This window comes from Alnus glutinosa, chromosome 12 (assembly GCF_958979055.1).
Source record: "Alnus glutinosa chromosome 12, dhAlnGlut1.1, whole genome shotgun sequence".
Taxonomy (NCBI): domain Eukaryota; kingdom Viridiplantae; phylum Streptophyta; class Magnoliopsida; order Fagales; family Betulaceae; genus Alnus; species Alnus glutinosa.
Genome location: NC_084897.1, coordinates 23,718,248 through 23,738,892, shown reverse-complemented (window position 1 = coordinate 23,738,892; position 20,645 = coordinate 23,718,248). Strand labels below are relative to the sequence as shown.

The window sequence follows — 20,645 nt, the reverse complement described above, 5'->3', positions numbered from 1 at the left end:
ACTTCGGTTGGCTTCTTCAAACAGCAACCGGACCTCTCTTTTTATAGCAAGAGAACTTCAAGATATTTTACAAGAAAACTTCAAGGCTAAGCTAAGTAAAGCCACGTAACCTCTCAAGAATTATCTTTACAATCATGACTTATCCAATAATGAGATATTTAATTACTTCTCAATGAAGGTAGCACTAGAAATATCTTCCATAAAATATATTTCCAATGAGTCATGGAGTTTTCTTCCTCAAGAAGTACGCACTTGTAAAATATCTTTTCCTGCACCTAGTATTGTTAATGCAAGTCAATCATAACACATTTTTTGCCCATAAAAATAGGCATCGTCCAATATAAAACAACTTAATCGACTTTAACCGACCGAACCGACCAACATTTAATGAAGTTTACCGAATTAATCAAAATTTTTGAAATGTATTGTTGTCGAAATGAAGTCAGGATATTGACCGAATTTAACCGACTTTGACGGTTCGGTAAGCGAAAATCCTCATATCGACCATTGACCAGACCTATACCCACCCGTTCTCTTCTCTAACTTTTTTTTTTTCTTCTTCTTCTTCTTTTTTTTTTTTTTTAAAAAAATAATAATTCAAAAATATCTATAGAGACTAGATAATATTATAGGTGAAAATGCGAATGGATGGTACCCGCCCACTATCCGCTATTAGCATATGTGAATGCGCCTACTATCCGCAAATGTGGATAGCGGTTTTAGGGTATACCAATATGGTTATTAATCGCATTCATTTTTTTCTTTATATATAATATATAAATATTTAATTACATTCACTAAAACGATATTGTTTGTATTGTTGTTGGACTTCACTACTAAGAAACTCTTATAATTTGTTATGATTTAATTATCTTATATGCTATTATTTCTTTTACCAATTGTAAATAGATGATGTAGGAAGCTGAATAATGTATAAGATATAAATTTTATGGCAAAATGATTAGAAAATGTGATTTGAATAATAGCATTCAACTATAGATAATGCATTTTGTATTTACTAGAAGCAATAATTAACACTTTAAGTCTCAAAATGTCAATTACCTCATACGTGGATAGTGGATAATAACAGTAATAACCGTGCGAATGCATATAGTAATCGCATCATGCGAATGTGAATACATAAAAATGATAATCGCATTATGCGAAAACGGATATAGCTAATAATTACATCTGCATTTTCACTCCTACTAGACATGTTATTTTGGTTAAAATTCATTGATAATAAACTAAAATAACAAATGATTTTTTTTCTTTTTTCTTTTTATGCAGTATTAGTTTATTCCTTCTTCGGGTAAATAAAAAGGAAAAAGAAACTCTCATTGTCCTGGTCCTCATTTCTTTCAATTTTGCATTATTATAAGTAATACAAAGTAGGGGTAAGAAAAACGAGCGGATAATAACCGTTCATATTCGCTATTCGCATATACATTCGCGTTATTTTTATATATAATATATATTTAATTAAATTCATTAAAATGATGTCATGTTGGATTTGGTAAGTTTAAGACATTTAGATTATGTTAGGTTTTTTTCACTATTACCTCAAAGTCATACCTCACTACATTTAATTTATTTTTTTAGTAATCAAAATCCCGATTACTCAATGAGATAATGACTATCTAAGGGTGATAATTGTGAACTGTGTAACAAGTGAAATATTAATTTATTTTATCTTGCATATAGTAATAGCCGCATTATTTAATTTTACATATAGATTTAAATAATAATCCAAATCGTCAATTACCTCATATGCAAATCATGGATAATAACCGTATAGACGCAAATAATAATCGCTTAATGCGAATATCTAAAAATGATAACCGTATTATGTTAATACAGATGTAAATATTATTAATAATCACATTCGTATTTTCAATCCTAATTACAAAGTCAGCAAATTTTATAGAAAATATTTTCGTAAATGTAGATTCTACACCAAATAACAATTTTAACCCTATGGAAACGCCTTTCCAAAATAAAAAATAAAAATGTTAGCAAACACGAGTAATTACTAATTACCATCACAAAGTGATTGAAAAAAAGGGGAAAAAGAGAAGAAGCGACCGTTTGTTGGATGATAAAGTGTCGACTTTGGAGGATGCTTGCGTGACAAAATGGATAAAGAAACAGAAAAAGTAAATAAGCAAAATCATCGCAACGTAGTCGACCAAGAACCAAAGCCCTTTGAAGCTACTTCCATCGAAGTCGAAGAAATGGCGAGGAGCAGCATCAATGACTCAGCTCCCACTCCTTCATGGTTCACACCCAAAAGGTACCACCATCGCATTCCTCTCTATCGGTATTTTTCAATAAAATATGTTTGTCAAAATTTTATTGTTTTGAAAATTTAAGCTCGCGTATCTAGGGTTTCTTTGACCTTGCGCTTTGTATTATGAGGGGTGGAGTTCGGTTGAAGATTTGCGTCTCTGTTATTTCAATTTCGGGTGCTTTATGAGAAACTATATGGTTCTGTTAGGTCGCCGAGAGAACGTGGGAAAATAAAGAGGAAAAGTACTGCGTTTGTTGATAATTTCTTTAGGTTGGAGTGGCAGTTGGGGAACTTCATAATTTTCTTTTCTTTTTCATGTGATTACTCACGACGGAAATGGGGTGAAAGACCGATGGATGAATTCTCAGACTGTGCTTGCTCATTGTAGATGGTGATTTGTATTTTCCATATCTTAAAAATTATTATGTTATAGGCTAATTATCAATTATTAAGAATGAAAAAGAAGCTTTTGGTTGCTTTAATACGGTTTCATCTCATGCAATTGGCTGGGTATGTTAGTAAATTAGGTAGACGTTTAGTGAGATTTTTGTCAGATTGTAACGGGTCTAGTTGTTGTGGGGTATGTAGTCCAGTTGGAATAATTGTCCATGTAATTAGCTTAGGAGGATTAGTTGGGTTGTTAGCCCATTTGTATTCTGTTTGGGTTAGTTTCATTCTGTTGCAAGTAGTTAAGCTTAGTCCTGTTTTGAATACTTGAATAAAAGTCCACGAATGATGTATCAGGGGGATTGAGAAGAATAAACAAGATTTTCCTTCTTCCTTGGAGAGTGACTCTCTCAAACCGGCCAAATACATTCACATTCATATACATTCTATCCATTCCTTTTTTACAATTCCGAAATCAAATCAGAAATTACAATCCTAATCAACTACAATCAATTACAATCACAAATCAAAAAGGTTTATTACAATTGGTATCAGAGCCCTTCGATCCTACAATGGAATAGTAGCAAAGAACACCAGGTGATCAGGTATTAATTGAGTTGGTTCTACAAATGAGCCAAATTTTGAGAAGGTATGAAGGTTTTAGTAAATGATCAAGAAAGTATTTTGGTGTGCTCACCAGATTTTGAGTCAATTGAACAATCTTATTGAGATTGAGAGCAAAGAACATGTTGAAGTGCCTGAGGAACAACTAAAACAAGTGAAATTCATTGAAGAGCAAAAAGGTGACTCAATCGAGGAACCATATCCGTCTCGAAATCAACAAACTAAACAACAAGATGGAGTGAGTTTACAACAAGGTGAAACACAAAGGCATGAAATTGCAGGTATTGTGGAAGAACACTTACCTTCTAGTTCTGAAAACGTTATGGGGACCATGGAAAAATTTAGGAATCACAAACGAAGACAAGAATAATTAGATCTTGGTATTATGGCTAATGATGGAGGTGTCGTTCAAGAAGCCATAGAGTTGGACAAATGGTTGAAGAGAGAAGGGTACATTTCCTTCTTTTGCTTATTTCAGTGTGTTTGAATCATTGGTGGCTTCAAAACAGTTTTAGACAGCATTGGAATTGTTTTTGGATGGCATCCGACTTGATAGGTTTGCCTTTGGGAAGGTGGTTCTTCTGACGGTGAAGTTGGGGGATTTGAATAGGGCATTTGAATTGCAGGATGTCATGAAGAAGTGCAGGGTGACTCCTAATGTGTTTGTTTACAATGTGCTTGGTGGGTTTTGTACAGAGAAAATGTTTGATGAAATGCTGAAAAGGGAGTTGGTGCTGATGATGGATGTGTCTTGGGCACATGGTTGGTGGGTCTTTAAGGTATTCGCTTTATCGCCCAACCCAATCCTCCCCAAATGCCTTATAGCTGACATTCTCAACCATCACCCGCTTGATGAAATTCTCCAACCAATCCAAATAGAGTTGAGCATCCTGGAATTGATCGGTGTGGAGATAATTGGCGTGATGCCCCCAATCTCAATCTGCATGCTCCTAGTTGTTCTTTTTGTGGAAAATGGTGCCTACGTTCCTCTTTTGGTGTTTATAGAATGAAGTGAATGATAGAAATTTTTAGGATAGAGAGAGGTCTATAGGGGATGTTATTTCTATGTTCTTTGAAACTTTGTATCTTTAGATGACAACCTCTTTGTCTCCTCTATTAATTAGTTTTAGTGATTTTATTTTTGTTTTGCTTTTTCTAATTAGGTTGTTCCTTTTATATATTGCCTGTGTGCATAAGGGCGTCTCACGCTTTCAATGAGATCAGTTTTATTACTTACAAAAAAAAAAGTGGTTTTTTTTGTCTATTTGCCCTCTCTTGCCAAACCCTTCTCCCCCTCTTCCTCTTCTTTCATTCCCATCTGCACCGTAGCCAACCTCGTCTAGCTTGACAGCCCCTCAAACTCCGCCACACACAAGCTTGAAGGAGCTCTCTTAAATGCCTAGTGTTCATCATCCTCGTCGTCCTTTACTACTACAACTACACCAATTTCTTGAATAACTATATGCGCTTCTCCGTGCTCGCCACCATGGGCGGCTCCAATTTCCTCTCCATAATTTGGCATTTCTCCATACCTGTCAATTCCATCACTTGCCTTTTGTTGCCCTTCAACTTTATGGTCGTGGGTGTGTTGTCTATCTTCTCCGGTGGAATATACATATTCTTGAGGCTTGAATTAGTGATGAGATTAGAGTTGGGCGAAGACTTTTGGATGATAGGGAAGATGAAGAGCCATGATGGAGGACCGAAGGGTGTTCTGCGAAGAAGACTTTGGAAGAAGTGTAATGTTAGCTATATGGGGACAGATGAAAGGCCAAGATGTTGTTACCTATATGGGAATAAATGAAAGCTTAGAACGGTGGGCGGTGTAAGGCTCTCAAGTAGTGTAGCATCTGAATAGTTTGTCTGGAAAAGGGTGAGGAGTGGGTGAAAACATTAATGTGTATGGTGAGTTGTTGATAGATAAAGAAGGATTAGGTGAGGTGGAGTGATCTGGTCAAAGAAGTGTGGGGGCAGTGTGTTTTAGTGTGGGGTGCGTGTGTTTCGGGTGTTGAGGCAGTCTTGGGTTTAGTAAGTCGATGAGATGGCTGCTGAGCTGGCGGGTGACGTTGCACAGCAATGAAGATAGGGATGTGGGCTGGGCTATTAGTTGGACGGATGCATGCATTCGATTGGGCTATTATAGGGCCTCTCTTCCATAACCAATTGTAAAGGAATTGTTACGGCCTGTTGTATTTTGTTAGTAGGATTTGTAAAAAGGCCCAATTACAGAAGAGATTGTCAAAACCTTTGATTTTACGTAAAAAAAAGAAAAATAAATAAATAAATAAATAAAAAAGAAAAGAAAAGAAAAAAGAAACTTCAAGTTGCCCACAAGGTGCTTTGAAGGGGTGGGGTATGTAACAGGTCTAGTGGTGGAGGGGTATGTAGTCCAGTGGAATAATGGTCCTTGTAATTAGCTTAGGAGGATTAGTTGGGTTGGTTGTTGGGCTGTTAGCCCATTTGTATTCTGATTGGGTTAGTTTCATATGTTGTAAGATCATCTCCAACAAGATAGCTAAAATCCTCATATTAACTATATTTAGCTAATATGAGCAGTTTTTGCTCTCTAACAGATTAGCTACAGACTAGGTAAAATAGAATTTTTGCTACAGTAAATAGCAAGAGGTTGCTATTTACTGTAGCGCGATGTCCAATTATTTTATTGTTTCTCTTTCAACTTCTCTTTCCCACAGTCGCTCAACCCACGAGAATCACCGACTAGTGTTTTTGTCAGTTTTTGGTATTTCCCATTCTTCTTATTTGTCAAAGCTGGAAAATCTATAGACGGGAGGAGTAGAGATGAGAAAGGCTTATCGTTATCATTCTTATTATTTGTGAGCAACTTCTTTTAACAAGTACTGGAGGGAGAGAAATGGGTTGTTGGGAAGAATATAATTAAAAAAGAATAAAATATAATTTTAAAAGAAAGTTTTTATTTTTTGATAACTGGGGTGTTCGAGGCTTCGTCTCGACTGGACTGTGATAATATTTAAAAGAAAGTAGAGAAGAGAATAGAGAATCTATTGGAGTGTGTATAGAAAAATCAGTAGCAAAAATAGAGAATTGTACTTTCTGGTTAGGTATTTTAGGTAGTGCTGCTGGAGATGCTCTAAGTGCTTAGGAGTTGTCATGTTTTTAGCACTTGAATAAAAAACCATGAATGATGTATCAGATGGGGATTGAGAAGAATAAACTAGATTTTCCTTCTTTCTTGGAGAGTAACTCTCGAATCAGTCAAATACGTTCACATTCATTAACATTCCATCCATCCATTCATTCTTCCATTTCCTTCTTTACAATTCCAAAATCCAATCACAAATTACAATCCTTATCAACTACAATAAATTACAATCACAAATCAGAAAGGTTCATTTAGACATTTGAGCCTATTAAAGGTTCGGAGCCATGCATTCTGCTTGTAAAGTGAATGATGTATTACTGGACTGGGTTATTGTTTTTGAAATGCAAAGAATGTCTGAAGCTAACTGTTATCATAGCAAGAAAACTGTATTTCGGGTAAAATTTATAGCTATATTTCTTGGATCGTGAAATTTTCTGCGTGCTGGCTTGTGCATATGATAAAGAATTTATTTTTTGTTTACAGGTTACTTATGATCTTCTGTGTAATTAACATGATAAATTATGTGGATCGAGGAGCAATAGCAAGCAATGGTGTAAATGGTAGTCTTGGGACTTGCACGGAGAGTGGCATTTGTACATCGGGTAGCGGGATTCAGTAAGATTTACTGAATTACTTTGTTTGATTGTGTAATACTTGCTTACCTACTATGGATTTAATTTGCTACACATTATATCTTGTGCTTGCTAATAGTATACTTTTGTGAATTGTCCACAGATAAATTCAAAGTCCATCTTCCTTGTCCGAGCAAAGAAAAAAAAAAAGTTTCATCACCCATGTCATGCTATTTTTTTTTTTGTAAGAAATAATTTTATTGAGAAGCGTAAGGCGTCCCTAAGTAAACAAGCAGTATACACAAGATGTTCCAAACGAGCAGGAAACCCAAGTCATCAAACCCGAAAGCCTACAAGCCCTCAAGCCCAAAACCCACAAAACATTAAAGCTCAAAACCCCCCCAAGGCACTCTAATTAGAAAACGTGAGACTTGCCTCTCCCCCACCTAGTGGATACAACCTTAGCATCGTAGTTGATTAGCCCTTTATCGTCTGAGGGGGTATCCTCCAAGGTGATATCGCCTTCACATGGCTCCCTCATCGAATCCATCTAAACGTGTGGCAAGCGAGAAATATCTGTCAACCCCGACGACAGGCGGGGTACTGAACGACGACACTATCTCTACAATCAAGCTATCGTCCATTTTCAAAAACCTGCTGCCCCTCTTGGCGCCTTACGCTTTCAATAAGACTAAATTTACTTATCAAAAAAAAAAAATTTACTTAAAATTTGCGTTTTTTAATAAAACCTCTCTTATCAAAAAAAAAAATTTACTTAAAAAAACATATTGCCCCTCAACTTACGGCTATAACACTGCAACTTATGTCATTTTTTTTTTCATATTGTTAAAGTGTCCCACATCACTAAGATTTCCTTCACCTAGGCACTTTATAAGCCATGGTGTCTCCTCCTCTCTGAAGGCGTTTTTTGAGAGTGAGTTAGGTCTATGGACTTTTAACATGGTATCAGAGGCACAAGTTTCTTGCGATAATGGACCTTTCTCTCCCGTTGTTGTCCACGTGTTTGATCATTAGTTGCCACATGTGAGGAGGCATATCAAAATGTCCCACATTGCTAAGATTTCCTTCTCCTGAGCACTTTATAAGCCATAGTGTCCCCTCCTCCTCTCTCAAGGCGTCTTTTAAGAGTGAGTTAGGCCTATGAACTTTTAACATATATATATACATTGATAATGCTTGAAATTTTTTTTACTATATCACATTATAAAATATCATTGTTGATACTCGAGGCTATTGTATTCCTTGATGGCTGAAAAATGATTTTCTGAAAGTAAATGCTTGAAATGATTGTGAAACAATATTCTGAAACTCATATTCATTTAAGGCTATTGCATAGTGATTTAGGTCATGAACACAATGAACACTAGCTCCAATGTACCCAAGGGGTGGAGGCTGTGGTTGTGGGTTCAAAATCCACCGGGTGCGCATGTAGCTTATGTTAAGAAGGAAAAGAAAATACTGATTTAGCTCATGAATGTGCTCCCCCTCCCCCTACCACACCCGTTCTCTCTCTCTCTTTATACATGTGTGTCTTTCTCGTTCTATGCATATTGGCACATTCTATAGTACTATCTTTATCACATTTGAAGATCAATTTGCTCAAGAACTTTGTGTGTGTGTGTGCTCGCGCGCACGCGTAGAAGTCTTTTAATTTACATTCTTATGCCGAAGCACAAGGGTTGTCTTTCAATGTGATCCAAATGGTGCCAGCCATTTTATTAGTTAAGTTTACTCTTTCTTTATAAAATTCTATAAGCATCTGTGGGTACCCACATGTGGTTGTGGGTTGTAGTGTCCATACTCCTTGCTAGATTTGTGCTTGCTACACGTGCGCATGAAAAACACATACCTGCACAAGCAGACATCAATTCTTTTATAATTTACCACCTGTAAAGCAAGATCCATTGTAAACGGTGACATGGGCAGGCTGGCAGCCACCATGCAGACACACTATGATCACTTCGTCCCCTATACACATGCCATAGCAACATGCTTTACATATTTATTTCCAAAGAAGAGATACCCATTCTTAATATATTGGCCAAAATTTTGCATTATCATTCTCCAAAATTTTGACCAGTTGAAGCATGATATGCTATAGCATTTGTTTCTTTATATAATTTAGTCTTTTTCCTCGGCTTATCATATCATGATTCTTGCAGGGGGGATTTTAACTTGAACAATTTCCAAGATGGTGTTCTATCTTCTGCATTTATGGTTGGACTTCTGGTGGCTTCTCCAATATTTGCATCCTTGGCAAAGAGGTGAACATCTTCTTTAGTACATGAGTTGCGCAATTGTTCATGATGTAAGGTTTTGACAATGATGTATAAGATAGCTATTATAAGTTGTATTAGTATCTTATCCTTTGATGAAGGTAGGTATTATAAGGTGTATTAGTATCTTATCCTTTATCCTTTTGTTATTCAAGTTGTTATACATAATATATATTTGCGCTTGCAGCCACAATCCTTTTAGGCTTATTGGAGTTGGGTTATCTGTTTGGACATTTGCTGCAGCTGGGTGTGGTGGTTCATTTGATTTTTGGTCCATTGCAATATGTCGCATGTAAGTTTAACTAAATTGGTGCTTTAAAAAATGTGATCTTGTTCTGATCTTTTGTCATCTTCTTGTACTAGACTGTGAGTTCTAATGTGGTTGTTTTCTGTCTAGGCTGGTTGGTGTTGGAGAGGCTTCTTTCATAAGTCTTGCTGCTCCATTTATAGATGACAATGCGCCTGTTGCACAGGTTTTTTTGTTTTTGCTTCATTTTTATGTTTAACTTATTATTGAACTTTTACAATTTGCTGACTTTTCTATTTATTCATGTGCTGATTTTGTGCAATTTACGCAATATGATTCTTTGTCATGTTACCAGAAAACAGCATGGCTTGCAATGTTTTACATGTGCATACCAGCTGGAGTTGCTCTAGGCTATGTCTATGGTGGATTAGTAAGTTTTCATCTGCGCTAGTTAATCTTCTGATTCTATTTATCAACCATGATTCTCTTTTTGGTTAAAATTGCAACTCTTTTTGTTTCCTTTTGTGAAGGTCAGTTTGGTTCTTAGTTGGCTTACAAAGATTTCCTTTGGATGCTACACAATGTTGATTAGTCTTTTAAAAATATGGCGGTGATTTTTATTATGTCCTCGAAATGCTATATCATGTCAACTGATCAGTTTTGGATGAGGTGATTATAATGAATGGTGTTCAAGATAAATATTGTCTGGTGAAAAGCTCTTTCTTCCAATTACCTGCAAAATTCTGTTGGTCTTCTGACACCACTGCTGAAGTCGGTTTCCTCTTCTATAAAGTCATGTATGGGTTGCTGTTTTCTCTTAACAGGAGACCCCCTGTCCCTCTTTTCTTTCTTTTTTGTCTTCCTATACTCGCAATCAACCAAAAGAAGAAAAATACTGTTATTCTATCCTGCACACTGTATTTTGTTCTCCCTTCTGTTGAAGATGATTCCCTCAAAATTCCAGAATGGCATTTAGCCTCTTTCCAGTTTCTGACTATATTTCCTGTACTATTCCTGTTTAGGACGATGGAGAAGTTTCTGCTATTTGGTTGGTTAGTAGCAACTGATTGTCGCTATGACTTGTTAAACCTGAGAAGCTTCATTAATTAATATGATTTTTGTTTTAGTAACCAAGATTAAAAAGCCCCAAGCGCCTGCCTGTGTTTGTTTCTTTGGTGTGTTAAATTTGACATCTGTTATAATTACCTAATTCATCTATTGGTTTGGTTGGTGGTGTTCTCTAGATTTTATACTGGAGATTTGTGATCATAAAGCATCTGTATTTGCTAATTTCTTAGGTTGGAAACTATTTGAATTGGCGTTGTGCATTTTTTGGAGAGGCATTTTTGATGCTTCCATTTGCTGTTCTGGGTTTTGTGATGAAGCCTTTGCAATTGAACGGTACTTGTTTTGGAGTGTATCATTTGTGCTTGCTGAGTTTTGATTGTGTCTGATGCCATATTATTTATTTTTCTTTAACCTGTTATTGAACTTGTGACCACAGGTTTTGCTCCTGTTGAATCAAAAAAAGCATCGACATCTATTGATCCGGCAATTGAAGGTCTTGCATGTCTCGTTGTTATTATAATTATCATTTTTTTCTTGCTATTTTTTTATGTGAGTACTGCAGTTATGATTTGGATTTGGCATCATTTTTGACATTGTTCATTACCTTTTTTTCAGAAAAACTGTACTATTAGTTATTATCATACTTAGTTGTAGAGTGGTCCTCAATAGTGGAGTAACAGAATAAATCTTACCAAAAAAGACAAATAAATGTTCCTGTGTTGTTGACTTTAAGTGTTTGGGAAAGTAATTACCAATTTTGCAGCCGTATTATTGTTTGGGACGACAGACCCTTATGTACCATATACTGATACACACTGCAATATAGATCTGAATTCAGGATACAAAATTCATTACACAGGACTGCCTTGAAATCCTGCAGAACAGATACGGGTGTAATATGCATCAATCCACAGTTTTGACCTAATTGCACCTTAGACTCGACTATCATATGGATGAATTCTTGCATCCCTCCATTGATCCAAAAACAAGACTTTTAGATGAATGAAGATTCAATTCAAACACGAGCAGTGAGTTCCATATCCAACACCCATATTTAGGCACTCATACTTTTGATGGATAAACAAACTTAATCACTATAGAGTATACCTTTCTTTGAAAATTGCCAATCTCATGTTCTCATTATGGTACAGAATGCAAGTTTCTTCTAAGTACTTCGCCATCTCTCTGAACATGCATGAAAACTAAGAATGCTGTTGACAATGTTGTAAACACTTTATTATCTTATCAAAATTCCCTGATGGCCTGATGCATTGGGATTAGATATTGCTCCTCAGTTCAAGCCTTATGTGAATCATTTTTCTAATTGAAGCCTATAATTATCGCTTTTTGAAAAGGAGTCCATGATTCCTATTATTGTAATGCTCTATGTATATAGCTTGGATGTAATTGCAAGCAATTTTCTGGTGGTAATATCATACATCTAATCAATGCGATAAAGCCTCATGCCAACAATATTTAATGCAATGCATAAAACCTCTTTTTGCTAGTCTGCTCTCTTCAAGGCCATATAAGTTCTAGTGTCATATTCTCTCCTCTCTCTCTCTCTCTCTCTCCCCTCCCTCCCTCCCTCCCTCCCTCCCTGAGCTTGCATCACTGCTTATTCATGCCAAAAACTCTTCGACTGAACTCCATGAAACCCGGTCAGACCAAGCTCCCCATCTTGTGACCAACGCCCCCATCACTTAAACCCACCCTAAAGCAAGTCCAATTCCCCTAATCACCATCATTATCTCTTGCAAGCCCACCATCTGAGAATTTTTTAAGACACCCCAATTCTAGCATTTTCTCTACTCATAGAAAGACAAGAGGTAATTAGGGATTTTTGTGGTGTTTTTGTTTATGGGTAAGCTTGGTTTTGAGTTATTTTGTTAAGCTTTAGTGTTTGAGAGCCATGAGAAGTTGAGATTGGGAATTGAGGTGATTGGATGTCATGGTTCCCATGGAGGCTAGAGGCGGAGGCCCACACATCTGGTTCTTTGATTGTGCTGGTTGTTGGTTGTAGAATGAGGGGCTGGAGTTGAAAAGTTGTGGAAGAGGAGTCATAGAGGTGAAATAGGAGAGTGCAGCATGGGATTGACACCTAGCTGGATAAAGAGCATGAGAGTCATGCCTCTATTGGACCACATTTGCTTCATCTCTCCCTTCTCTCTTTTTATTATTATTTTTTACTAAAAATAAAATCAAACTGGCAGCATCTAGAGGTCAAGTGTAATCTCCTGTCACACTAACGGGACTCATGCTGACAGACATGGATGCGATGACTACATTGAACGCGATTTAGAAGTCCAATGAGTAATATGATCAATTTAAAATTAGAGGGACCAAATTGACAATACATGTGACCTGAAGGGACCAACTTTAGCTTTAAATTTTTTGATCATAGAACTGTTTGTTATTTGCTTCTTTTGATTTAAGGCTTCTTTCATGAGGTACTAACTAGTTCCCAATTATAGATTCAAAAGTCTCATATATAAATGGGTGTGTTGTCGCTGAAGATGAAGGTATTGGTGCTCAAGCCTCTAGTAAAGCTTCCAAGTAAGTGGCTCTTGCATTTGTGCTTCTCCATGTCTCTTATATGCTTACATATGATTGTACATGTTGGCAGTTGCTAATGATGAGCAAAATCAATTTGTGCCAATTTTGGAAAACATATATAGATAGTGAATGGTGAAGAGTCTCATTGTCAAAGCACCTTATATTTAGCTTTTCTTTTGTGGATAGTTGACAATGTATGGTGCTAAAAATCAACCTACTCCATAAATTTTAAGGATAAATGCAAAATCAGTCTCAGTGATTGGATTAAATTATAAATCGCTATCTGTAGTATAAAAAATAATTTAAAGGTCCTCGGAATAGGCCAAAATAACAATTTAGTTCCTGCAGTTAAATTTTGTCAAGACATTTGACGGATTCCGTTAGTGTGCCACTCAGCACCAATAGAATGATGACATGTGTCATTTTTAATAAAAAAATATATATAAAATTTAATATATATATATATATATATATTATAAAAAAAGAAAAAAATATTTGGCAGCCACCCCCGGCCCCATATGGGGTGGCCACATGACCACCCCATTGGCAGGGGGTGGCTCGAAGGCCACCTACGAGCCACCCCCCTCCCCGAAGGGGGTGGCTGCCAAACCGACAACCACCCCTTTTTTTCTTTTTCTTTTTCTTTTTTTCTTTTTTTTTTTTAATAATTTTTTAAGTTTTATATATTTAATATATTTATATTTTTTTTATTAAGAGTTACATGTGTTATCATTCTATTGGTGATGACATGACACGCTAACGGAATTCGTCAAGTGTTTTGACGGAATTTGACTGTAGGGACTAAATTGTTATTTTGGCCTAGTCCGAGGACTTTTAAATTATTTTTTATATCGCATGGAGTGATTTGTAATTTAGGTCTATCACATGGATGATTTTGCATTTATCCCTAGATTTTAAAAAGATAATTGACTTGCTAGTGCCCCTTTAAAAAAGAAACAAACAACATAACCCTCCCAATTAAGACCAACCTAACACTTCCATTTGCATCTCATATATTGTAATAGTGAAGTAGGATTGCTGGTGTCTCTTCTTTAACATGTTTTATACAACTATCTGGTTATGGTTCACCATTTTGACAACTGTAATTGAGCCTAACTGGTTTAAGTTTCGCTTGGGCTTTGTACTAATAAGGTGGTTCATGGCAATGCAGGATGCATATTTGTTTTTTCCATTGCCATGCTTTGTCAACCATATCAGTAGATAGGATATTTTCCATGTTCCATTTGTTTGTCTAGTAACCCATTTGATGTCTTTTGATACCTCATAGAAATTTTGTGCAAAGAGAAATTATTATGTGTCTCCTCTCCTTTATTTACTATCCTCTATCTGATTGTCTCTTCTCCTTTGTGTTTCAGATCAAGGGGTGCATGCAATATTTTGAATCAGTTATCTAGATTTTCTAAAGACATGAAAGTGCTTTTGCTTGATAAAGTCTATGTTGTGAATGTTTTAGGTACTTTCTCAACTCACAGTTTTTTCTTCATTAAGATACAAACTTGGAAAAGTATCAATTCAAAAATCTTACAATTTTGATTGATCTTGATCACACTTTTGTATATATGTCTATATATTTCTGAATTCTTGTCATCGGATATGAAAATGTGATTATTTTTGTTATCATATTCTTTTTTAGTTTCATTCTAGAGTTTCTATTGGAAATTGGAATGGTGACCTTCAGGTTACTTATCATATATTCTAAATATTTGTTTTGTTGTGCTCTGAGTTTTTGGAGTTTTATTTTTCTTTTTCTATAATTTAGTGGTTATCTTGTATATTTCTTCTGTATTAGGGTTGCGCTGCTCTGCACTTTTAATAAATTTGAATTACTTATAAAAAAAAATATATATTTGTTTTACTGTGTTGTTGTTATTAATAATTTCACTTCCATTTGGTCGGCAGGTTACATATCATACAACTTTGTTATTGGTGCATACTCATACTGGGGACCAAAGGCTGGTTATAACATTTATCATATGGTATCGTTTGTTATCTTTTCATCTGACATTTTTTGCCTGTTAGCATACACCTCTTCTTGTTGCAAACCTCATTTACTTTAGATGAAAATAGAATTTTGGCCTTTAGTTATAATAGTTACCCTCTTGTTAATCGAAACTTTTTGCAGAATAATGCAGATTTGTTGTTTGGAGGGATCACAATTGTTTGTGGAATCTTTGGGACGTTATCTGGAGGCCTCATCCTGGATTACATGAGTGCCACAATCTCTAACGCATTTAGGGTGAGTTATGGTGCATCTGAGGGGTATGTAATGAATGGCTCTTGAAGTGCATAATCATATATTCTTTAGCTTATCCCAGCTGTTGAATATAGTTTAATTTTGAGTTTGTACTACTTGCAAATAACAAGACATTATTCAACCTTTAAAAAAGTTCACTTGTACAAATGGAAGTGCTTGTTAATGTTACCTAAATGCTTGAACTTTTTTTTTTTGATGGATTTACACATGATTTACTTGAGCCATTTTTTTCATTGCAACAAAAACAGTTTTTGAAAAGCTTTACAACTTCCCCCAAAATCTCACCGAGTTGCTTTTCTCTTTCTTTTTTTTTTCATTTTTTCCATGTCATATAATTGCTTTACACGCATGCACATGCATACAGTCACACACATGCTATATTTTAGAGCAGCTAAAAATTTTGTTGGTCTCTTACCAAGCATTTCCTATTCTTTTATTTTTTATTTTTTATTTTTTGTATTTGTGGTCAACTTATCATTAAAAAAATTGTATTTGGAACTTGTATTGTGTCTTTGATTTCAGAATTGTCTGACAATAACTCACTTGCTGTTTATCATATTCTAAATAATCCTCTGCTCCTGTTACAGCTTCTTTCTGGAGCAACATTACTAGGTGCAATGTTTTGCTTCAGTGCCTTTTGTTTTAAAAGCTTGTATGGTTTTGTAGCTCTTTTCTCAGTGGGTGAGATACTAGTCTTTGCCACTCAGGTAAGTTTATCATGGTATGAGTTGGTTAAAAATTTGATTTAGTGTCGTATTTTATTAACATTATAACTTTGCTTTTGCAGGCTCCTGTTAATTATGTGTGTCTCCATTGTGTCAAACCAAGTTTGAGGCCACTGTCTATGGCTATCTCGACTGTTTCAATCCACATCTTTGGTGATGTGCCTTCCTCACCTCTTGTTGGGATCCTTCAGGTGTGTCTTAGAAGCTCTCTTGATTCATATCTTTGAGGAAGGGGAAAGAAATATTATTGATATTAGGTAGTTTGTGTCTCCTACACATGCATAAGCTGCTCCAATAAATAATTTTTTTTTTTGATAAGTAAGAGAGATATCATTAAAAAGCGCAAAGCGCAATCAAGTACACAGGAAGTATACAAGAAAAGCAGCTAGGAAGAAAAAGAAAACAGAACAAGGAAATCATTAAAACTAAGAGGTAAAGGTGCGAGGAACGCCGCCACCCAAGAATACAAGGAATGAAAGAAAAAGGAAATGAGTTCCTCAATGGATCTTTCTTTGTCCTCAAACTGCCTGTCATTGCGTTCCCTCCACAAGCACCACAGAATGCAACAAGGGACCATCTTCCACGCAGCTGCACTCTGAGAACGTCCACCCGTCCACCAACAAGCGAATAAATCTACCACTCGCAGAGGCATAACCCAAGACAAACTGAAGCGACTAAAAAAGGCATTCCATAGAGCGCGTGCAACCTCGCAATGGAGAAGAAGGTGATCCACCGATTCCCCATTCGTTTTGCACATGCAACATCTATCAATCACTATGACACGCTTCTTCCTGAGGTTGTCCAAGGTGAGGATCTTCCCTTGCGCTGCCGTCCAAGCAAAGAAAGCCACTTTCAAGGGAACCTTGGTCCGCCAAATACTTTTCCAAGGAAACTGGATAGCCTCTTTGCAAACAAGAGCCTTGTAGAAAGATCTAACATCAAATTTCCCTTTGTGAGAAGGATACCACCGGAGCTGATCTTCCCCATCACAATTCACTCTAGTTGAATACAGCAAAGAGAAAAAAGAAGCCAAAACATCCACCTCCCAATAAATAATTAAATGATATACATTCAATTACTTTTATGATTTAGTTTGTGATGAAAATTATAGCATGTTCCAATGTGGACATATAATCTTGCCCCTCCATTTTTTCCTTTAATTGTCTGTAATTAAATTTTAGTGTTTGACAAAAGCAATTTCCTGATATAGTATTAGCAGCAAGAGCATTAGGTTGATTATTTATATCAATATCAAATCTGCAATTCTTCAAAATCATGAAAAGTTACTCTCAGGGTGCGTAAGAGCTGATGCTATTGACATTCTCTACTGTCCCATAAGCCATGTGCATGTGTTGGCAGAATATTGAGGCAAGAATGGCTGAGTGGAGGTTTTAGATATTATGAGGCTAGAAATGGCCTCATCGAAATTCTTTGCTGTGTAAACCTGGTTAAAGTAGGATCCTTGTGCACCCCCGATCATGGAAAACATAAAGCATGTACTCCAACCAAACTTGTAGTTTTATAAACAGTGGTCAGGAAGACTCAAGGCACCTATTTTTTATTTCAAGTAAAAAAAGGTTGTGGAGGTTTCTTTGTTAACTCCCACAGTATTGAATGCCAACCTTGTTACTGAAATAATTCGTTGTACTAAAACCATTATAGTCACTGTTTGAAAATGCACTTGCAATTCCTTTCTTTGTCTCGAAGTGATAAAGCTTCTAATTTGGTTTCCTTGCCTGCTTTGGGTCCTTTGTTTTTATACGGGTCTTTACTTCACATCTCTTTTTTGATGGTGCCATTTTGGCTTTGGTAAATGTACACAGGATCATGTTAACAACTGGAGGGAAACAGCACTTATTCTGACATCTGTTCTGTTTATTGCTGCTGGAATATGGTTTATAGGTGAGTGACAGATAATCAGTTAAACAGTTTTATAGATGTTTTGATAAATTATTTTATCTACCTTTGATTTTAATTTAAGCCTCCAATATTGTGTTTTTGAAACCTTTTCAAGTGAACTCAAGTTTAGAACAATTAAAGAAAGAAACTCAAAATTTACAATACATCTTTGATATTGTTGCATCATCAATACAACTTTCAAGCCTTGATTAGGTATTATTAGGTGCTACAGTGTTTTTTTATCTCCGTCATAACAGCTTCCTTGCCTATTAAAACCCTGGCTCTTTGTAAAATGTCTTCATTCCTTGTTTTACTGTGGATATAGACTAAAATTTTCAAGCCTGAGACATAGTTTTGTGGCTTCATGCACAAGTCAGTCTGCTGAACTGCTAAGAAAGATAAGACGTGCATCCCAGTGATGTTGTGACAGTGGAAATGAAAGGCAATGAAACTTGCTTAATTTGTTGATCAAATACTGAAAAATGTGTCCAATGAAAATTGTATTGCTTTTACAGGGATCTTCCTGAACAGTGTGGACATGTCTGCTGAAGAAGGTGAAAATCAGGTCACCACTGTTGAGAAGGCGACCATGAAGCCATTGCTGGCTGAGATCAGAGATGAGATGCTAGATGACTCTGGCGAAGCATAAGTTTCTATAATGCTAAGTTGAAAGTATGCTTTTCGTTTGCTTCAGCCCCTACTGCATTGCCTTCCACTTGCCTCATCCTGAATGCAATGCAAAATTTGATAATTTACTTGCATGTCTTTTGACTATTGATTTGAGGTGGAAATATAAAACATTCTTCTGGGTTTTTTAAGGTGCTCTTCTAGATTGGTAACCTGATAGTTGGACAAAGGTGAGCAGCCACCCTCTTTCTGGTTCATTATAGGCTTTGAAAAAAAAAAAAAAAAGCACTTTGTCTGTGTGCTGTCACATCGTATATGGATGAAAAGTGTTGGGTAAAATTGATGTCCACATTTGGATATAGAGGATTTGTGAGAGATCGTGCAAAGCTCTATATATATATATTTACACATTGAAACAATCGGAAGACATGCAGGTAAATGTCGAGGTTGAGCATTGCTATTTTTTTTTTTCAATAGAGAAAGTGTTGATGGCAAAAGCTTGTAATCAGAATATGTTTATGTTCTTCACAGAACGATTTTCTAGTGTATAGTCTTAAACAATTATGTAAATATCAATTATCTACTGACAAGTCTATTGAATATAAGAAGTGTGTATTGTGTTCATCCTAAATTGTGTTTATATACACAAAAAGCAAATGGAAGTCGCTTCGTTACACATGCTTTCTTCCTCTCTCTAAATCAGAATCACAAGTGACTTGGCGTAATTTACTAGTGCAATGCAATCAACATTTAATTGCTCAACCTACACGGCCAAAAAATTTGCATCATCTTGTTTGGGAAGATTGTAGTTTTAGCCCTTTTATCTTTTATTTTCCCTCTTTTCCACCTGAAATATTATAGCGATACGCCACTAAAAAACCACTGGGTAATTAGAGAAATACAATTAATTAATTAGATTCGGATTTCCTCAAATTTTTTAAAATTTGAGATTCTTAAATTCCAAAATCTTGATTGCCTTTGTTACAACAATTATATCTTTTATCCATTTTGACTTTTCTCGTAAGTCTTTTTCCCTCTCTTGTACCATGACCTTGTGTACATCACTCGCACCTGACTCTCTCACTTTCTTTTACTCTTCTTCTCTCTACCCAATTTCTTCTTTCTCTACACATCAACAATTCTCTCTCATACTTTTGGGTCTCTCTGATTTTATTTTCTGCGACGACTACTAACAGCTATAGGAGTTTGATTCCTACACTTCACCGGTACAACAATTGCACAACACTCCCTCACATGGGGGTGGACTCCACACACTGGGCCCCACCCCCATGTAAGGGGGTGTTGTGTAATTGTTATAGTGGTGTTGTAAATTCATCATTTTTCTATGAACAAAGATCCTCTAAAAAGAGCCGATTATTTAAGTAAAGGGGTAAATTTGTTGTTTTATATTTTTTTGAACAAGTTTGAAATGAATAATGAATTGGAGAGGATCCAAATGCCCCATTTATAAGGTGAGTTTGCTGCCTCACCAACCTTTTACCTGTCACTTTTTAAGGTTTTTTTTTTTTTTTTCCTGATCAAGATGGGAAAGGGGGGATGTCCATTTTTTAAGGTTAGTTTAACATGCACACATCTAGCTCAGCAGTCCAAAGTATAGCAGCCACTCCTTAAAACTCTTCATACATCAAGTGTCTTAAAACTTTGCAGCCATGTGGTGACTTCTCTTAGCCTATTATGTTATCTGAGTGTTAGGCTTAAGTCGTTTAAGAGCATCTGCCCATTATATAAACACGACAGTACCTAAGTTTGGTGCTACCAATTTCGTTGACACAAATCACAAACTCAACCGGAATTCATAATAATTAACCTCCAAATCAAAATAAGAGCAACCCAAAACCCTCAAGAAGTTAATTCAAGTATCCATTCGTAATCAATCCAACAACTAAAAATTGAACAAGAAATTCACTACATGCAAGGAATTTTCAGTTTTCATACT

General features: G+C 36.0%; 1 protein-coding gene across 1 annotated transcript; it reads left to right on the top strand.

Annotated features, from left to right (window-relative positions):
• The first annotated feature begins 2,137 nt into the window (after positions 1 to 2,137).
• LOC133851293 (probable sphingolipid transporter spinster homolog 2) lies at positions 2,138 to 19,319 on the top strand. The gene is made up of 16 exons (XM_062287631.1): positions 2,138 to 2,293; positions 6,906 to 7,037; positions 9,178 to 9,279; positions 9,479 to 9,583; positions 9,689 to 9,764; positions 9,894 to 9,968; positions 10,837 to 10,939; positions 11,043 to 11,099; positions 13,081 to 13,162; positions 14,539 to 14,636; positions 15,083 to 15,159; positions 15,306 to 15,419; positions 16,025 to 16,144; positions 16,225 to 16,353; positions 17,986 to 18,064; positions 18,577 to 19,319. The coding sequence occupies exons 1-16, from the start codon at positions 2,235 to 2,237 to the stop codon at positions 18,708 to 18,710; spliced, it is 1,542 nt and encodes a 513-aa protein (XP_062143615.1). The 5' UTR covers positions 2,138 to 2,234; the 3' UTR covers positions 18,711 to 19,319.
• Positions 19,320 to 20,645: the final 1,326 nt, after the last annotated feature.